Source organism: Oryzias melastigma, linkage group LG3 (genome assembly GCF_002922805.2).
Source record: "Oryzias melastigma strain HK-1 linkage group LG3, ASM292280v2, whole genome shotgun sequence".
NCBI lineage: Eukaryota > Metazoa > Chordata > Actinopteri > Beloniformes > Adrianichthyidae > Oryzias > Oryzias melastigma.
The window spans coordinates 7027255-7045460 of NC_050514.1; the positions used below are offsets into that span (position 1 = coordinate 7027255).

Genomic DNA, 18206 nt, shown 5'->3' on the forward strand with positions numbered 1-18206 from the left:
TTAAAAAAAAATCTTGGAAAAAAGAGGATAATCAAGAACATGTTATAAAAAGCATCAGATCAAGAACGGTTGTTCTGACCAATAGAATGACTGAGAAACAGCTGCTTATCTCTAGTCTAGGGGATTTGGGGTATTTCCTGTTTGAACCATGAAAGGGGAGGGGTCACTCAGTCCAGTTCTCATATACAGTTAATGGTTTTGCTTTCAGTCTGTTACTTAGAAAACCATCACCCTACTCTAATTATCTAGATGATATTTTGATTTTAGGAAATAATTTAATACAAATCTGGGGGTTTCTGCTCTCATCAATGGGCTGCAGAAGCTAAGATCAGATAAAAACGCCTTCATTAACATTTTTATGGGGGCGGGGTTTCACTTTTGATTGAGAAGCTGCCTGTCAGAGTCTCTGTTGATCATGTTTTCCTGTAATGATCATGGCTGAACATTGATTCCGGATAATTACTTAGATTTAATGTTTCTTGTTTTTCAGGCATAAATTACAGTTCATGTCAGCTGCATCTTCTGTAGCAGAAGATGGATTATCTGGCCGCAAACCATCCTTTCTCTTGAACATCTGATGCAGTCTGGACCACAGAACGATGTTCTACCAAAACCCTGTCACCCTCAGACTGATGTGACGTTACCATGACAACTGATCTAAACAACTCCGTTTGCTGCAGTGGAGAGCAACCTGTATCCACAGCAACATGTGATCACCAGAGTTTTGCATATTTCAAATATTACTTTTAGGACCTGGAAAATGGCTTTGTACCCACCAGGTATGTGGTTCCTGACACTGATGGGGGACGCCAACAAGACATATCACTAGATGACATGCTCGCTTGTTGTGTACACAAAATTGTTCTCCATATTGGAATGGTATAGATGTCCGTTTACTGCTGTTTTACAGTTTTACAAACAGATCTGGAAAAACTAGAATGTGACTTTTAGCTGTCAACTGATAAAGGAGAACTTCTAGAAAACATGTGAACAAGATCTGAGTGAATTTACTCTCAATAATGAACGTTTAGGCTGATCTTGTAGTCTATTCAAAGTCAATGACAGCTTCAGACTTCTCACTATTTCCATGTTTTCTGTCAGCTGACTGCTGCAGTCTTTGTGAGCTCACCTTTCTCTAGCCTTGTCATATTTTTCTCCACCATGGCTCCCAGTGCATTTCTGGCTGGCGGGGGTATGTTGGGTCAAGCTTGGGGATGTAACGATTCTGTCCGATTCGATTCAATTCACAGTTTCAAAGTCACAATTTCGATTTTTTTCAATTTTTTTTTCTCTTCTCAACAGAATGAATTAAAGGTATTTTAAGGCCAAGTATGTTTTTTTGCCCCTTACATCAAACTGTCTGTTTTCCCACTAAGAGAAATGATTCAATACAAATAAACTATTACACATAATACTGAAATGATCATGTTGTGCTCCATGTGACGGACCACTCTGCATCACCTCCTGCTCAGTGCAACCCCCCCCCAGCCGAATCCAACTGGACACAAACCTCAATGATTCAATTCTCTTTCATGATCATGTTTGACACTTCTGTGTTTTTAAGCAGACGCTATCCACACACCACTCCCAAATCCTGGTCCCTGATTGGTCATTGTGCTGTGATTATGTGTAAAAATGTTGAACATTCCGTGCGCGCCCGTTTTGTACGTAGAGCTTGCGACCCGACTGAAAAACTTGGGCACCAATGCATGCTCCAGATGCACAGGCCAGGAGTTCTGCTGTACGCGCTTGCATTGATTTTTCATTGAAAGTGTTCGCTTGATTGTGCGACCGGTGTGTAAGCACACACACACACACACACACAGGCACGCCTGCATGGAAAGGTGTCAGCTGCTCTGCATTTTTCTAAATTTTGACACAGGTTGTCACAAATGATTTTTTTTATTTTATGCATCCATGAACATGTTGACAAGTTTGAAGGATGTTATTCCCAAAGAATCGTTACATCTTTAGTCAAGCTTGTTCAGAGACACTTTAACACTTTGACACTTCATTTTCCACCACTGAACATGGCTGGCAGTCCTACACAATCGTACCAATGAGAGCCTCAGTTTAATGGTAATACTTTGTATTTCAGTTCAGGTCAATGTCATGATAAACATTCTAGTTGCAACATGTTTACCTCGTCTAGTTACTCCAGTGGCAGCAGCTGGATTGGGTGCGCTCTCTGGATGTTTGGAGAGCAGGTGCCTCAGCATGGAGGAGGTGCTGTTGTTTAAGGTCAGTTCTTGAGCACAGATCTGACCCTTGACTCTCTTTGGACAAATCAGGTCAAAGTGTTCCTGTACATGTGATCTTGCTCTTTTTGGTGGTCTTGCTTCCATTCTAGCTCTTCCTTTTCTAGTCTTACTCCCTCCCTCAAATGCTTCACAACATAGAATATTACACTAACATTCAACACACACTAACCAAACATTCACTGCTAAACTAACATATTTATGTACTAAAAGTGTGTTAGTATGAATCCAAGTATGTATTTATATGTAAGGATTTTAGGTATGAAAATAAATGCATGATTGCAAATGTCAGTGGATGAAATGTGCCACAAAACTCACCAAAATCTCTCTCCCTGTTTATAAAGCAAAGCAAATTAAGTCTCCTCCTGCTTTTTTCATTGTTACATTTACACTTCTTACAACTGCTACATACATTTTTGTATACACACTGATGAGGTTGCACGTATCCAACTGTCTCTGGCTTTTTAATGATATATTTGGTGTCATAATTGATCAAATTAGGTTAGAAATTATACAATCGACAGAAGAGAAATGGCACGATAGACACTCTTCTATATGTATCGTCATCTTGCTCAGCACTATAACATGATACAGAAGGGCTGCACGGGGGTGCAGTGGTTAGCACTCTTGCGTCACAGTGAAAAGGTCGTTGTTCTATTCCCAGTGGGGATCTTTTCTGTGTGGAGTTTGCATGTTCCTGCAGGCTTTATCCAGGAACTTCATGTCAAGTGATATCTGTGCCACTAAATCTACAAAACGAGTGACGGTTTTGAGATCAAAATTTCCTAAAAGCTCAGTTTAAAAAATTACAATTTCTAAGTTGTAAATAAAAGTAATAAATTAAAATAAATTTTTTCATTTGCTACACAAATGTTTTTATATAAGTTGTCTCTAATCTCGCTTTCTCTCAGTCTTTGATGTTCATAAGTTTCAGTTTACTGTGATACATGTGCCACCAAACAGCCAATCACAGACAAGAAGGTTCATGCTGCTTGGTCTAGACTCTATCCAACCCAATCTCCATGTTTATCTAACATGGTGTGTGTTATTGAGGCTCAGAAACCGAACCGGCACTTTGATCCTCAGTCTGCAACCTTCTACTCAAGTCATTCCAGGTGATTTCTCACCGACTACAACCCTGCAGGAACCACAGAGTCTTCTTTCACCCTTTCAACCAGGGGTGTCCAAATCCAGGCCTCGAGGGCCGGCCTCCTGCTGGTTTTCCAGAAATCCTGCCCTATCTGCTGCTGATTACCTGGATCAGGTGTGTTTGGCCAATAAGCAGCTTCACTGGCAGGTTGGTTGGAATTCATGTAGGACACCGGCCCTCGAGGCCTGACCCTCTGCTTTAAACAAATAAAACACTGATTTATGTAAATGCTATTGTTGCTACTATGATCAACATGAATGAACTATTATTCATTTTGCATCAATAAAACACAAACATTAAAAGAAAACTGCTTTTTAAAACCTTTTGACAGATCCTTTCAAAATAAAACACATTTGATCACCTCAAATGTACTAAGTGTAATGTCAACAGAGATTAAATAAAAATAGTTCATTTCACTGTTGTTGGTGCATCAAATGTAAAAATAACAAACCAAAATGAATTCCAAGCTTATTAATTGACCCCTAACATGTTTCAAACACACTTAAAATTCCTTCATTTTTTTGAAAAATTTAAATTTTGTTAAATAATCTGGAGCGCCTTAATCATTGATATATATTACTGGATTGGAAATCAGGTGACATGTGGCCTGACAGACATGCAGCATCACTATGCATCAAGTCTTCCCGAGTGATGAACGGAGGAGGTCTGAATAAATATGGAAAGAATCACAAAAGCAATGTTTTCCATTCAAGTTCAAAAATCTTAACAAAATGACCCGAATGCTTACCAAGCGTTCACACAATAACCAGCTCCACTTTATGATCAGAACATTGTTGAGGTGGGCGGAGCAAACTCTGGTGGTCTTTAGAGATCATTTAAGCCGAGTGTCAGAGTGACGTCAGATGTGGAGCTGACCCGGGCAGAGCATAAACTCGACTCGTTACTCTGTTTGACTCCTCAGTGGGAGTCACACCTGTGCTTTAACCCGATTTAACCCGACCTAAGATTTGATCTTTAAACATGTTGAAGTCAAAAGCTTTAGAACACAATGATTCGTGTTTCAGCTCTTTATTTGTGGAACGGCGCCGTATGAATGTACATAAACAAAGGACACAGAAAAACAAAAATCCAGTAAAAAGAACCCCAGAATCAGACGTGCTCAGGTGAGGATGTCGTGGGCCTGCTGCTCCACCAGCATGGCCATGTTCTTCACGTCCCCGCACCACAAGTCCAGACGCTCCTTCATGCCTTTGATCTGGAGGGAGAACAGCAGACGTCAGAAACAGACGGCTCCCAACGCAGCAGAAAGACACACTTGAATGCTCTGTTATCTGACCTGCTGCAGGTCCAGGACTCGGGGCTGCACCCAGGTCATCTGCACCTTCTGGTCCACCTCATCGATGCTGCCTTTAATCAGGCCCACAGACAGAGCCTTCATCACCAGCAGCTCCACCTGCAGGATGACAGTTTCAGGGTGGTTCCCAGCGTCTTCCCACGACCTCCACCTGTCACACTCACCTCGTTCACGGGGATTTTGGCACTCTGACCTATTTCAGTGAAGGTCAGCTGTCTGTGGTTGGCAGGACGAGTGAAGGTCATCTGAAGGAGAGAAGAGGTCTGAACATGCACGCGGTGTGCTGGGACGGAGAAAGGGTGGACACTCACCTCCATCACGCACAGCAGCTGGATCTTCTGCATCAGTTTGGCTTCATGAGCTGCCAGGTCAGGCTGTCGTCAGCACAAACAGAAACAGTTCACACTTGTTCAGAAGTCCAGGATGAAAACAGAAACTTCTGAACTAATCATTTTTGGTTCAGCACTGAAGCTACAGACACAAACCAAACAGTAACTTTTGCTTTCAGTCTGTCATTTTCAAGTCTTAATGCCAATATTAACAGGACAAAAAGGAATGTAACCATGTAAAAGTGCTGTGTTGAATGCAATGAGGTTGAGAAGGTCGGTGCACCGAACTTTTGTGCTGGTACACCTAAGAAAAAAGTTAAGTGCACCGGTGCAACCAGCACAAAATGTTAGTCTAGAGCCCTGAGGTGTCCTTTCTACAGGTGACCAGTTCAAACGGGTGTCTACAGTTCAGGTGGCAGGTTGATCAGGAGAGTCTGTCTGGTCTGTGTGAACCAGAGCTCTTCATGGTTACTAGGGAATTCATTATTTTCATCACTGAAATACAAATAAATGTATATAAAATCTTTAAAGTGGATTTCTTGATGTTCTATCTCATTATTCAAATGAAGCTCCTGTTAGGATGACAGACTGTCTTTTTCTTTTTAGGTGGCAAACCTCCTAAATCAGCAGGGGATCAAATACTTATTTATACTTAATAAATATGATGGCTACACATGACAGCTCTGAGTGTGCACGTGAGGGTTGTGTGCAAGTGAAGGCGTGCGTCACCTGTTGGCCCCACGCCGACTTGAAGCCCTGAAACTTTTCCACATTTCCTGCGTTGAAGGCGTAGAGTGTGTCGATCAGCCACTGCTTGTCCGTGTTCCTCAGGGACTCCAGCACCGGATGCATCAGCTGCAGAGACAAACCGCACGTGCACGCGTCACCTTACATACGCAGCAGCACCTGCATGTCTACGAGGTCCGCCCCTCACCAGCTCTCCAAAGTTGTACACGCCCTCTCCCAGGAGGCCGGCCAGCCCCAGAGTGAAGGCTCGCTCCTGCTTCTCCGTTTCTGTGGAATCAAACAGTCATTCAGCCGCCCCTGTGCTGCCGAGAACTCCGCTGGAGCGCCACCTCTCACCTGGGAGGTCTTTCACGTCCACGCAGCCCAAGTAACGCAGAGCGTCTTTGTAGTAGGAGGCGTGGTTCCCGATGATGCGGTAATATTTGCTGGACAGGTCGTAGAAGCGGCCGTGCACCGACGTCACGCCGGGCAAGTTGTTCAGAATCTCCTCCACCTCCTCGATGATTTTCTATGGAAGACGCAGGAAACCGTGACAGTCTCCCCCCGGAGTGCAAACAAACCGACAGTTTAAACCTCTGGTTCCTGTTAGGCTTCTAATCAGAGAAACCAGAAGTGTGCATGTCTTCTTTGTTGGTCACTAGTTCCAACATCACCGCTGTCCTGATGCTTCTAAGGATCCAGTCTTCTGAGGACTTTGATTTGCTCAGTCAGAGCTGTTCCTCAGCACCCCCTTCAGAAAAGTCAGCCGCTGGCAGTCTCACCTTTGTGGCAGGAAGGTCACTGATTTCCAGCTTCAGACTGCCGATGGAGGTCTTGCAGAGAATCACGGCCTCCTCGCTGCTCTTCACCTGAACCACACAGAAACCACAAGTGTGACCCAGAGTCCTCCTCTGCACCGGAGGACTGGCCGCGCATCACTGACCTTCTCTTTGGTCTTCTCCAGAAACGTGATGGCGTCTTTAGGATCTGAAACAAACAAAAAGCTTTGATGAAGGCTCCAGAAACTGGGCGGGGTCTGGGAAAGGGGCCCCATGTCCTCACCTGGCATCTGTCGGGCGACGTACAGGATGATCTCCACCAGAGACAGGGGGTTGATTCTGTAGGGGGCAAGCATCAGGCATCAGTGGCCATATGGTGGGGGGTGGGTGGGGTGGGGTGGGGGATTAGCTCACCTGTGTTCGAAGTCGCAGATGAAATTTTCATAAAGCTGTCAGAGAGGAAAAGAAAGAAAAGTCATGCTCTGCAATCAACGCCACATCTCAGTAGAACCCCCTTGCAGCTTCCATGTCCCTCCAGCAGCAGCCCAGGTGAGGCTCCGCTGCACTCACCTGAATGAGGCCATCTCCCGTCTTGAAGCAAGGATCTTTGACGAAGTCTGTCAGGTTCAGCGTCAGCTGATGCCACAGTCTGTCAGGAGCAGGAAACACAATGTGAGCCGCAGCAGGAAAACACACTGATGGTTTCTCTGCTGAACGCTTTCACAGACAGATCATTCCAGCGTTAAACCATTCCATCAGGATCCATTTAGACTGGATCACATTCCAGGAGACCTCAGTAGGAGCTTGAACGTTTCTTCTAAGAGGAGCTGATCTTCCAGGGAACTGCCAGATTAACCCCGGGCTCACACCGCTAACGTTACAGCTCCGATGTGAGCGCCGCTGTCTTTACGCAACTTTAAAAGTGCGAGAGGAAATCCCACAGCAGGCCTCTGCGGCGCTGCAAATCCGTTTTGTTGGGTTCAAATTTTCGCCAGACGACACATCTGAACCACAGCAGATGAAGGGGGGATCAGCGTGAACGAATGTGAGTTTGGAGTTTTGTGAGGTCAACAGCAGAGCCTGTGGCTGCAGCCATCCAGTAGCTAATATGAGCTATCGGCTGGAGCTACACCGCTCCCTCACTGCACATTATTGCCCGCATTATTATTATTATTTCAGCTACATGCTAGCTGCTTTGGCTAATTTAGGCTTTTTTTTTTTTTTAAAGTTTTTTGGGCTGTTTTGGAATTTAGGTAATTTTAGTTGGCTATCAGCTTCAGCTTTATCAGCCATCAGCTTCAGCGTTTTTAGCTGTCAATTTTAAGGCTGCCACGATTAGTCCACTAATCGACAACTAGTCAACTATTAAAATAGTTGTTGGCTAATTTAGTAGTTGATTAGTCATTACTTTATATTATATAAAGTCAAAGTGTAGTGAAATTGAAAGATATATTGGCATTCTGCTAGTTTTTTGGCATTTTTTAAGGTTTTTTAGGCTAATTTGGCATTAACTAATATTTTAGCAGGCTATCAGCTTCAGTGATTTCAGCTATTCAGTGATTTCAGCTATGAATTTAATTTATTTTCAGCTATCAGCACTAGCATCTTCAGCGGTCAAATTCAGCTTACAGGATTCACATTGTAGGCAATGCTATATATCTAGTTCATAATTTTGTTTAAAAGTTAAGGTTTTACAGTTTTAAAAATGTAGTTTTAGAGTGTTCAATAAATGCTTATCCTGTTCGGCCCACAACCTAAGGTGTGTTTTGGATTTTAGCCCCCTGTGAGATTGAGTTTGACACTCCTGGGTGCTTATGATTCAAAAATACGGGGCATGTGTGGTGGGTCACTTGATTAGCTCTAATTTCATTTTAGCTTGTTAAATTGATGAGTAAAATAGGCAGTTTTATTACATTGCTATTATTACTGCAGACATCACCCTACCTACTAATTTAATACATATGATGATCCAATGTGTCAAAGAGTCTTTTATTTTGAAAGAATTTCATGTAAAATAACTTTTATCAAAAGTTCTAAACTGTTTCATAAATATTTCACATTTTAAGTGTCTTATTTTTCTAAACAGTGACATCGGGTTTTGTGGCTCTAACTGGGTTGAGATCAACGAGATCGCCCCTAACTCAGTTTCATTCGTCGTTTTTTTGAGCTGTCACTGTTGAAAACTTCAGTTTTGTAATCCTGATCCTAGTCCTTACTGCCCCGCGTCAACCTTTACTTTGCGTAAAACAACTTAACACCTCTGAGTGAAATAATATGTTCTTTCGTGGTTGTTTTATTCGTCTGATAAATCAGGTATCCAAATGTTTTGTTGAGCTAATGCTAGCACTTAGCATTAGCTCGGTGACTCAGCGTGCATTTCAATGAATGAGCGGCTAACTGCGAGCTAAGCTAGGCTTTTCTCACCTTTTGTTGTATAAATCTTCCAGAGCGTGCCACTTTGCTGCCGTCTCCGGCGTGGAGCTGCTGCTCTGCTGCTGCTTGAGGTACCCGCTGACATCTTTCATGGTAGCGGCGAGGCGAAAAGTAGCTTCGAAGCGGGGATGCTGAGGGACTTTCAACCAGATTTCAACTGAAGTTGGCTAGCCGTTTTTGCTGACTCTGCGCATGTGCAAAGCGCAAAGAGTGGTGGGAAATGTAGGAGGTGTGTCTATTAGCTAACTCAAAGTATTTACTTTCTTTCAGTATAATGCGTGAATTTTAGTGATAAATGGAATTTATTCGGCCTAATTCAGAAAGGCTAACATCAGAAGAAAGCTTTAAACATTTATCAAAAGAAATGTCACGGACAGGAAGTTCGTGCAGCACATAGGTCATGATAGGTTCACTGAAGCTGGGAAATCGTACAAAACAGACCAATTTTTCTTTTAATGAATTTTAAAGGAAATATGAAGCGCAGGATTTAAGATCCGCGATTGAACATTAAACTTCGACTTCCGTGATGGTGTAGTCGAACTTTATATACACTTACGTAGAGTTGTTTACTTGACTATTTAAAACTAAGAATTAACTAAACCTAATTAACTTACCTCCAATGCAAGCAGTGACTATTGACATTCTTATTTGATATGAATGGACACCTAGTTAAAACTAACAAACGTAAAAAAAAAAAAAAAAACTATCAAACGGAACCATTTATCCACCATTTCATGGTGGAAACTGTGAAAAAAGTTTTGTTTCCGATGTTCATGAATGCATCATCACGCCAGTGTTTACAGTTTTCGCAGATGATTTTGCTCTCATCCGACACAAAAACGGGCGGCCACTTTCTTTCGAGTTGACGTCCGGGCAGGTGTTGCACAAGTGTTTCACAGGTGTCGCACAGGTGTTGCACAGGTGTGCAGGCACAGACCCGATGGCAGGATGGGTGTCGCTGCGTCCCTTCAGACCGTGTGCATTGCTCTGCGCTTTTGGATCCAGGACTGTACATGGTCAGTGCACTTACAGCTCAGTCACATGGACACTCTGCTGTGTTTTACATCCTAAACTAGGGGTCTGCAACCTTTAGCAGTAAAAGATCCATTTGGACTCCTGTTCTACTGATCAAAACCTAGAGGGAGCCGCATAGTCTTACTTTATAAGAAGTTAGCATTCATGGCCGTATTGTTTTTTTTTTAATAATAAATATGAATGTTGTCTATTTTTTGGCACAAACAAAGCAAAAAATATAAACAGAACCTGACATCTCTCAAAATGTGATTTTTCTTATGTTCAAAATAAAAGATCCTCTGTTCCAAATATGATCATCTCAGTGCAGCTCTGGACAGCTAGTAACCAATGTTGTTCAGCATAAGATAATATGTGCTTTTAACTCTTAAAAGATCAAAAATTTTTACCAAAGTTTTTCTTTGCATATAAAATCTGTTCATTCTGGAGGTAGAGTTGATCAAACAAGACGTATTCAGGTCAACAGGATGTAAAAACCATCATAGTTTATCATCTATGTGAACCTCAGACATCAGTTTATACATTTAACTAATCTAAATTAAATAAATGCTCTTTAAGTAATTATTACTTTAGAAAATTGCTATTTTCTTTTATTAATTTAATTTTGTTCTTCTTCTCCTCTTTCTCCTCAGCAGTCTTACACTGCTGGGTTTTGTTATTTTAGTTTGGGGTTGGACCTTGGTAGTCTTAGTTTGTGGGCTTTGTTTACTGCTGACTCTGACGGTCGACATGTCTGGGTCAGCAGTCTCCATGACTTATTTTATGTTTGGAGCCACCATGGAGAGATAGAAGAGACACATGTGGATCTGGAGCTGCAGGTTGCAGCCTCCTGTCCTAAACTGTGATCTAGGAAGTGCGTGTCCGTGTGTCAGTGTGATTGGACCCTGGTCAGGTGCATGAGAAACTGTTGGTGTTTATGAAGCAGAGTTGATGTGAATATCACTACATGCTTGTGCTCCTGACGGGTGATGTCTCCACAGGCTCCGGTCTGCCTGTCTGGTTCCGGCCCGCTGCAGCTCTGCTCAGGTACCCCCCTGCAGAACACCTGAACCTCACCTGTCCTCCCACAGAAATTCTGAATCCAAACTGGGTTTTGTTCAGCCCTGATCCATTACTGCGGTTCTTTTTTTGTTTGGTTCCTCACAGACACCAGTCCTGGTGGGGGGGGAGCAGAGGACTCTTCTCCGGAGGTGGGGGTGCTTCTGTACCACAGCTGACTCTGGAGGACATAGCCAAGAGCCTTCGGGATCGGCAGCATAAGCGGGTGGTGGTGATGGCTGGAGCCGGGATCAGCACGCCGAGCGGCATCCCGGATTTCAGGTTGGGTTGAAAACCGGGCTGAAAGACGTTTCCTGTGCTCTGCTGCTAACATCTGAAACCCACTGCAGGTCTCCGGGCAGCGGTCTCTATGACAACCTGCAGCAGTACGACCTGCCGTACGCTGAGGCCATCTTTGAGATTGGCTTTTTCCACCGGAACCCCGCCCCCTTTTTTGCTTTAGCCAAAGAGCTGTATCCAGGAAACTACCGGCCCAATCTGACCCACTTCTTCGTGCACCTGCTCCACCAGAAGGGTCAGCTGCTGCGCATGTACACGCAGAACATCGACGGGCTGGAGAGACGTAGGTGTTGGTCGCTGCAGGCTCGCCGCTGAGCGCGGTGAGCCCTCACTGAACGCCCTCTGCTGTCTGCTCAGTGGCTGGGATTCCTCCAGAGAAGTTGGTGGAGGCTCATGGGACGTTTGCCACGGCCACCTGCACCTCATGTCTGCAGAAATACAAGGGGGAGGAGCTCCGGGTGAGTCCTTGCAGCCACCTTTGGGGGACACCTGCAGCTTTTTCCACCCACCTTTGTATCATGTGACCCCCGCAGTCCTTCCATCTGGACTTACTTTATTGGGGAGAGGTAGAAGAACCTCTATTCTGGTATTCCGCTGGATGTCAGATTCAGTCAATAATTCTTGATCTCCTGCCTGTTCCCCCACTGTCATACTCCCACCGCCATGCTTAACTTGTTTCTTTGGGAAAAACGTACTAATACAAAATTAAAAAATTACGTTTTGACGAGTGTTCCTTCCAATGTTCAGAAAACTCAAATCATGGGGGCAGAAGTCATCTTCTGAGAGAACTTGTGTTTTCTTCTCTCCTCAGCCGGCTGTGATGAGCGGGAGCATCCCTAAATGCTCCACCTGTGGGGGGGTGGTGAAGCCTGACATCGTGTTCTTTGGAGAGGAGCTCCCCCCACACTTCCTGAAGTACCTGACGGATTTCCCTCTGGCAGACCTGCTGATCATCATGGGAACCTCACTGGAGGTGAGACACCAAGATTCTCCTCTGAAAGTGATTTAAAGATCATTTTCTGTACGGAGAGCCATTGTAGCCCCCACCACACTGCTGCCGTTCTACAAGAGCCGCTTCATGACTCTAAAATTCTCACAGAACTTCTTTTGCCTGAAAAAGCCTCTGATGAGAGTAGCCTCTCTGGTTTTTACAAATCTAAAACATTCTGAAAAATGAAAAAAGGCACCAAATTCTTTCTGTTGGATAAAGTGAAATCCAGTTTCTGATCTGTTGGTTCCGATGTGATAAATCTGTTTCCTCTTCACTTTCTCCTAATGTGGGTTTGAAGTTTAAAGTGAAGGAAAAACAAGGGAAAATAATACATTAAATCAGTTTCAAACTCCAAAGTACACATTGTGGACTGAACTTGAATGAAGTATTGAATATTTGACAAATAAAATTATAATTTTTTTTTAAAAAGAGCAAACTATATTTTAAACTTTAAACAAAAAATCTAATTGAAACAGGAATTTGAAAAAAACAATAAACCTAGAACTGTTACCAAATGAAAAATACCATTCTTTAGAAACAGCTGCTGTTCTGTATTTTCAACTTTTGTTTTTTGTTTACATTGTGTTGTTTTGACATTAAGACAGTTAAAAAAACTTTTTAAATTCACAATGTCTATTTTTTCAATGTACAGGTGATTTTTCATGAACTATCAGCTGATCCTTCTTTGACCCCATGATGGAAGCTGTGAACAGAACTTCAGTCCAGAAATCTGCCTGTGTTTACTGCTGTTCACCTGTAGGTGGAGCCCTTTGCCAGTTTGGCTGGAGCAGTGCGCAGCTCCGTGCCCCGCCTGCTCATCAACAGGGACCTTGTGGGGCCGTTTGTGCGGGGGCGGCGCTCTCAGGACGTGGTGCAGCTGGGGGAGGTGGTGGGCGGCGTGCAGGCGCTGGTGGAGGCTCTGGGCTGGACCCGCGAGCTGCAGGCTCTGATGGCAGCAGGTGATTAGCAGGTGAGCCGGTCCTCCTGCTTCCACGCTGCTGTGAGGATGCTGAGAGGTTGCTCTGTCTTCACATTCAGTCTCCTCTGGGGAAATGTAACAAAGAAACACTCAAAAATTACTTGACTCTTACATGGCGTTAAATTTCTGCCGTAAGTCTCCCACGAGTGTATATCAAACTCCACGCAACGTGATAAACATACTCTACGTACGTAGGGAGCGTTCCACGGGCGCAGGACAGTCTCCATGCCCGCTCCTCCACTCCTGCACACTCGTGAAACCTCTTCTCCGCGCTCATGGGAGTATTCTGACACTCCTGTGACCTCTCTTGCTCGATTGTGAAAGTATTCTTACACTCCTAAAACTAGTTCCGCCCCTTTGTGGAGGACTGTGCGCTCACGGAGCTTCTCCTGCGCACCTGCGTGAAACTCAACATTGAAGGAAAACAAAAACCCGGGAATACCAGAGTATCATTCGTTTTTCAAATTAAAACTGAAATTGAAAAGAGGGAAAAAGGACTGCTTTATTTATCCCAACATCATACATTTAAATCATTTGTAAAAATTGAAAGTAAAAGTGGCCCCAACCAGCTGCCCTGTGGTACCCCACAACATAGGGTAGGTATATTAGGTTCATAAGGGGCTATTTGATCAAGAACTAATACACGGGGGCTGTTAAAACAGTCTACAAATGTCAGAACAATTATTAAAAAAAAACATGTATCAAACGTGCAAGAAATTTAAGAATTGTTGCATTTTAAAGTTCAGTTTTTCCTGTCAGGAAAAACATCCTGACTAGCTCAGATGAAGGAGTCCTTTTAATGTCCTTATCTCAGGATATTGAGTTTCTGCTGAAACAGAGGAGTCTTCTGCTGCTCAGATGGACATGTTAACGTTAGTGAGCTCAGTTTCAGCCTGAAACTTCCCTCACGCTTTGCTTTTCAGGAAGAATGAAGATTTCCCTCCATCCAAACGGAACGCCGGCCCTGATCCTGTGGTTCTTCAATCTCTTCAGTCTCTAGAGAGAGAGGGATTTCCTTCTCTCATTCTGTGTTTTAGTGATCAGTAACAGACAACCACAGAAGGAGAACCACCATCTGCAGCTCAGGTAAACATCACATGATCAAAGACTGCAGAGTTAAAAACAAATGCAGAAATATGAACCCTCACATGGTTTCTTCTGCAGGTTCTGATCCAGCAAACCTGAAATCTGTTTGAATAAAATATTACTAAGAAACACAAGTGTGTCCTTATTTCAGTCAGGAGGGTGGAGGTTCATTAACAGACATCAGTGTTTCTCAGCAGCTCTAAGTGATCTGTGTGGCATAAAGCAGACCTGCATGATCATCTGTGACCGAAACAAGAACCTCCTGGTGGTTCCACTCTTTCATTCAAGTCAACATTTATTGGTTTTACCTAAAAAAAACTAACACTTGCTCATCTGCTGTGCTGAGTGTTGACCAGAAGAGGGAGCTGCAGACAGACAGATGACGTTGATGTAGTCATCATCTGTCCTCACACTGTGAAGGCCCTGGTTCGTTTGCATGTTCTCCATGACTCGGTTTTCTCCAGGAACTCCGGTTTCATCCAAAAACATAGGCTCATTGATGATAGTGGGACTTTTCTGGAGCATTCACACTATAGTGAACCACTTTTCTTCCTTACATTTTTTTTGTCCGTCTGTATAGCTCTTCAACCGCTTATTCAGCTCATTCAGCTATTAAAATATTCAGCTCTTAAAGGAGATAAGTGCTCGTAAAGTTTCAACTTCATGTCTTTTCAACTTTTTAAACTATTCAACCAACTACCACTTTTTTTTTAACTCCACTGAAAATGGCTTATGGAATCTCCAAAAGTCCATCCATCCATCTTCTTGACCGCTGCTTCCCTTTCGGGGTCGCGGGGGTGCCGGAGCCTATCCCGGCTACTGAAGGGCGAAGGCGGGGTACACCCTGGACAGGTCGCCAGTCTGTCGCAGGGCTCTCCAAAAGTCCCTTTTTTCAAATAAAAACTTTCAGCTCTACTAAATGAAAAAGGATAAGAATGCCTTCAACTACAGAAACCATTCAACTATTAAACAGTTCAGCAGACTTTGGGCTCTTGAACTTGTATTTTTATTTTTACAACTCCTTATGGTTTTAAAAACATTGCAGTTCAAAGTTAACATGTCATCTTTGAGTCAGTTTCCAGTCATGAATGTAAATGAATGCAATCGATTTGAACCAGTCACTAGAGTGGAGCAGAGTGAGAGAAAAAACACTTCAAGTGGATTAAATCTGATCAAACTGCCATTGATTCCCTCACAGAAAAGGTTTTTACATCAAAACGTTTGCATTTTTCCTGGCTTTCAGACAATACAACTCTGAAAAACCCTGAGCCTCGTAGTTTTCTTAGGGCAGCCCCAAATATCAGCAAAAGCTGACAATTTCTCCCATTAAACCAAATACATTTTTGGTAGTGAAAATATTTTGAGGATGTTCATATTTTACTTCTGAGTACTTCTGTATACCTGGGCACACAGATATGAAAATTTTACTAGATGTAGTTCAAAATCTCTGGATCGTGATGGTATTTGTACTTTTACTCTGAGGATAACCGTTTAACAGATACAAGCTTTTGCTCGGGCCAGGTGCATGGCTGTATTTCCCAGATCCTGTATTTCGGGGTGGAGTTGTTTGCTTCCTTTTATCCCACTATACCCCACTGCCACATATGTTTGTCTTCTTGGGTTTTAAATCTGTTCCTGGTTTAGTAACTATGCTCCTCACAGCCAGAAATGGTACATTCACAATAATCCTGAGGATTTCTGCAGCTTCTTCTCAGTGAAACTTGTGTTCTAGTGGAACAGCAGCTGTGAACTTTGACGTGTTGGACTTTTTTACAGAAGCTGTTTTGAAATATTCATTAAAGTGTGCTGTAGGAGACGGATGGGATATGGCTAATTACTGTGAGCTGGGTGGAGTGTGCTTCTGTCCTAAAGATGGATGAAGAGATCAAAGTGAAGAGAATGAAGAAAAGGGGAAACGGGTGGAGACACAGCGGATGGGGTGAAGGATTCATACAGCTTTATACGTGGTCTAATTACCACCTTACTTGCGTTTCGATTACTTTTTATATTTCAATTTTTTGATATTACAATTTAAATTGTGTTTCATGTTTTACTAAGAATTCTCTTGTTCAAGACCTGAGGACTCAGAGACAGGGACGCCGCTGCGTTGGGGGAAGGCATGCTGACAACCAATCGTATTGCTCAGAAGTTGGCTGCTTGTGTGAGAGCCTCCGATGACCTGAACGTGTGCACGCTGGCAGAAACGGGTCTGCACAATGACTGTGATATCAAATCCGGCCCTCCAGATCATTTTATTTTATTGTTATTAATGGTCTGATGTTATCTTGTGCTTATTTCTAACTTGTATAATTTTAACAAAATATATTTTTATGGAGAGTAAAATATTGAAAGTTATTTAAGGTTTAAGTTGATTTATTCTGGAATAAAATTCCTGCCTTTTTATTATTCATAATTATGTTTAAAAGTTTATGGTTTTATAGTTTTAAAAAATGGCATTCTGTTTGCTTTTTGGACTATTTTTGGCATTTGTTAAGATTTTTTAGGCTACTTTGAAGTTTAGCTAATATTTCTGTTGCATGCTAGCTGTTTTGGCTAACTTAGGTTTTTTTAGGCATTTAGCTAATATTTTAGCTGGCTATTAGCTTAAGCATTTTTAGCTACTAGCACTAGCATCTTCAGCAGCCAAATTCAGCTTAAAGCATTCACACTAACATTATTGCAGGTAATGCTATATATTTAGTCCATAATTATTTTAGAAAATTACAGATTTAAAGTCTTAAAATTTTAGCTTTAGACTGTTTAATAAATGTTTATCCTGTTTGACCTTCAACCTGGGGTGTGATTAGGATTCTGACCTCCTGTATGATTGAGTTGGACACTCCTGATATACACTATTTTAACTTTTCTCAAGAGTTTGGCATAAGAAAAATGTACAACAGCATGTTATAAGGTTGTGTAGCAGTACACAATACACTTACCACCCACATGACAATGGTACGTTCCGTGTTCATGACATCCCCTAATGTGACTACACGACCAACAAAACACACCTGTTCTCCCCTTCAGATGCAGCCGCTCCTCTCTACCACCCTCCACAGACCAAAACAACTCTAAAATCCCATTTGGGTCGACCCCCTTAGCATGTGACTATGGCATAAACATGTTGGTGAAGCTTCAGGCTTCCACAAAACACCATCAGATTCAGCAAAAAAAAAAAAAAAAAAAAAAAACATTTTCCTTCTATATTTATGTTGCATCTCTAAATGCTTCACTTGTTTTTTTTAATTTTTTGTCATAAATCTGTTGGTTCTACCTAAACTTGAACTCTATTCGGCCAGCCGGGAGACATAGTCTCTCCAGCGTGTCCTGGGTCTTCCTCGGGGCCTCCATTCAGTATGACATACCCAGAACACCTCACCAGGGAGGCCTCCAGGAGGCATCCGGATCAGATGCCCGAACCACCTCAACTGGCTCCTCTCGATGCAGAGGAGAAGCGGCTCTACTCTGAGCTCTCTCCGGGTGACCGAGCTCCTCACCCTATCTCTAAGGGAGCGTCCAGCCACCCTACGGAGAAAACTCATTTCAGCCGCTTGTAGTCGGGATCTTGTTCTTTCGGTCACGACCCAGAGCTCATGACCATAGGTGAGTACCGGAACGAAGATCGACCGATAAATTAGGGCTGGGCGATATCGGAATTTTCATATTGCGATATCGTTTTTTCCATTTTGTGCGATAACGATATTGAAAACGATATAAATCAAATAATAAAATAATCAAAGTAATCTTAATTGCAAGCAGCTTTAGGACTTCACTTTTTACACCTTAACCC

General features: G+C 42.9%; 2 protein-coding genes across 3 annotated transcripts; one reads left to right on the forward strand and one right to left on the reverse strand.

The window, feature by feature from the left end:
• Positions 1-4421: 4421 nt before the first annotated feature.
• Positions 4422-9252, reverse strand: psmd13 (proteasome 26S subunit, non-ATPase 13). Its single transcript, XM_024265203.2, has 13 exons — positions 8982-9252; positions 7128-7206; positions 6972-7006; positions 6841-6896; positions 6722-6765; positions 6561-6647; positions 6136-6307; positions 5987-6066; positions 5782-5907; positions 5035-5097; positions 4888-4968; positions 4706-4822; positions 4422-4624 (listed from the first exon to the last, which is right to left on the reverse strand). The coding sequence occupies exons 1-13, from the start codon at positions 9080-9082 to the stop codon at positions 4529-4531; spliced, it is 1137 nt and encodes a 378-aa protein (XP_024120971.1). The 5' UTR covers positions 9083-9252; the 3' UTR covers positions 4422-4528.
• Positions 9253-9651: 399 nt separating this feature from the next.
• sirt3 (sirtuin 3) lies at positions 9652-14547 on the forward strand. 2 transcript variants are annotated; one of them, XR_002918503.2, is made up of 9 exons: positions 9652-10006; positions 11003-11048; positions 11169-11342; positions 11411-11643; positions 11718-11818; positions 12172-12333; positions 13112-13321; positions 14254-14416; positions 14495-14547. XR_002918503.2 is itself a non-coding variant. In XM_024265204.2 (8 exons), exons 1-7 carry the CDS (start codon positions 9931-9933, stop codon positions 13316-13318), a joined length of 999 nt encoding a protein of 332 aa, XP_024120972.1. In that variant the 5' UTR covers positions 9652-9930; the 3' UTR covers positions 13319-13321; positions 14254-14547. The 2 variants fall into 2 exon arrangements, 1 of the variants encoding a protein (XP_024120972.1); XM_024265204.2 differs by having other exon boundaries at positions 14254-14547.
• The last annotated feature ends 3659 nt before the right edge of the window (positions 14548-18206 follow it).

Excerpts from the sequence above, each read along its gene's own strand:
- psmd13 (XM_024265203.2), bottom strand. The coding sequence starts at position 9,082 with ATGAAAGATGTCAGCGGGTACCTCAAGCAGCAGCAGAGCAGCAGCTCC. Across the intron at positions 6,648-6,721 it reads TGGAGAAGACCAAAGAGAAG|GTGAAGAGCAGCGAGGAGGC; the intron begins GTCAGTGATGCG and ends TGTGTGGTTCAG. Across the intron at positions 5,098-5,781 it reads AGTCGGCGTGGGGCCAACAG|CCTGACCTGGCAGCTCATGA; the intron begins GTGACGCACGCC and ends TGCTGACGACAG.
- sirt3 (XM_024265204.2), top strand. The coding sequence starts at position 9,931 with ATGGCAGGATGGGTGTCGCTGCGTCCCTTCAGACCGTGTGCATTGCTC. Across the intron at positions 10,007-11,002 it reads TGGATCCAGGACTGTACATG|GCTCCGGTCTGCCTGTCTGG; the intron begins GTCAGTGCACTT and ends ATGTCTCCACAG. Across the intron at positions 12,334-13,111 it reads TCATGGGAACCTCACTGGAG|GTGGAGCCCTTTGCCAGTTT; the intron begins GTGAGACACCAA and ends GTTCACCTGTAG.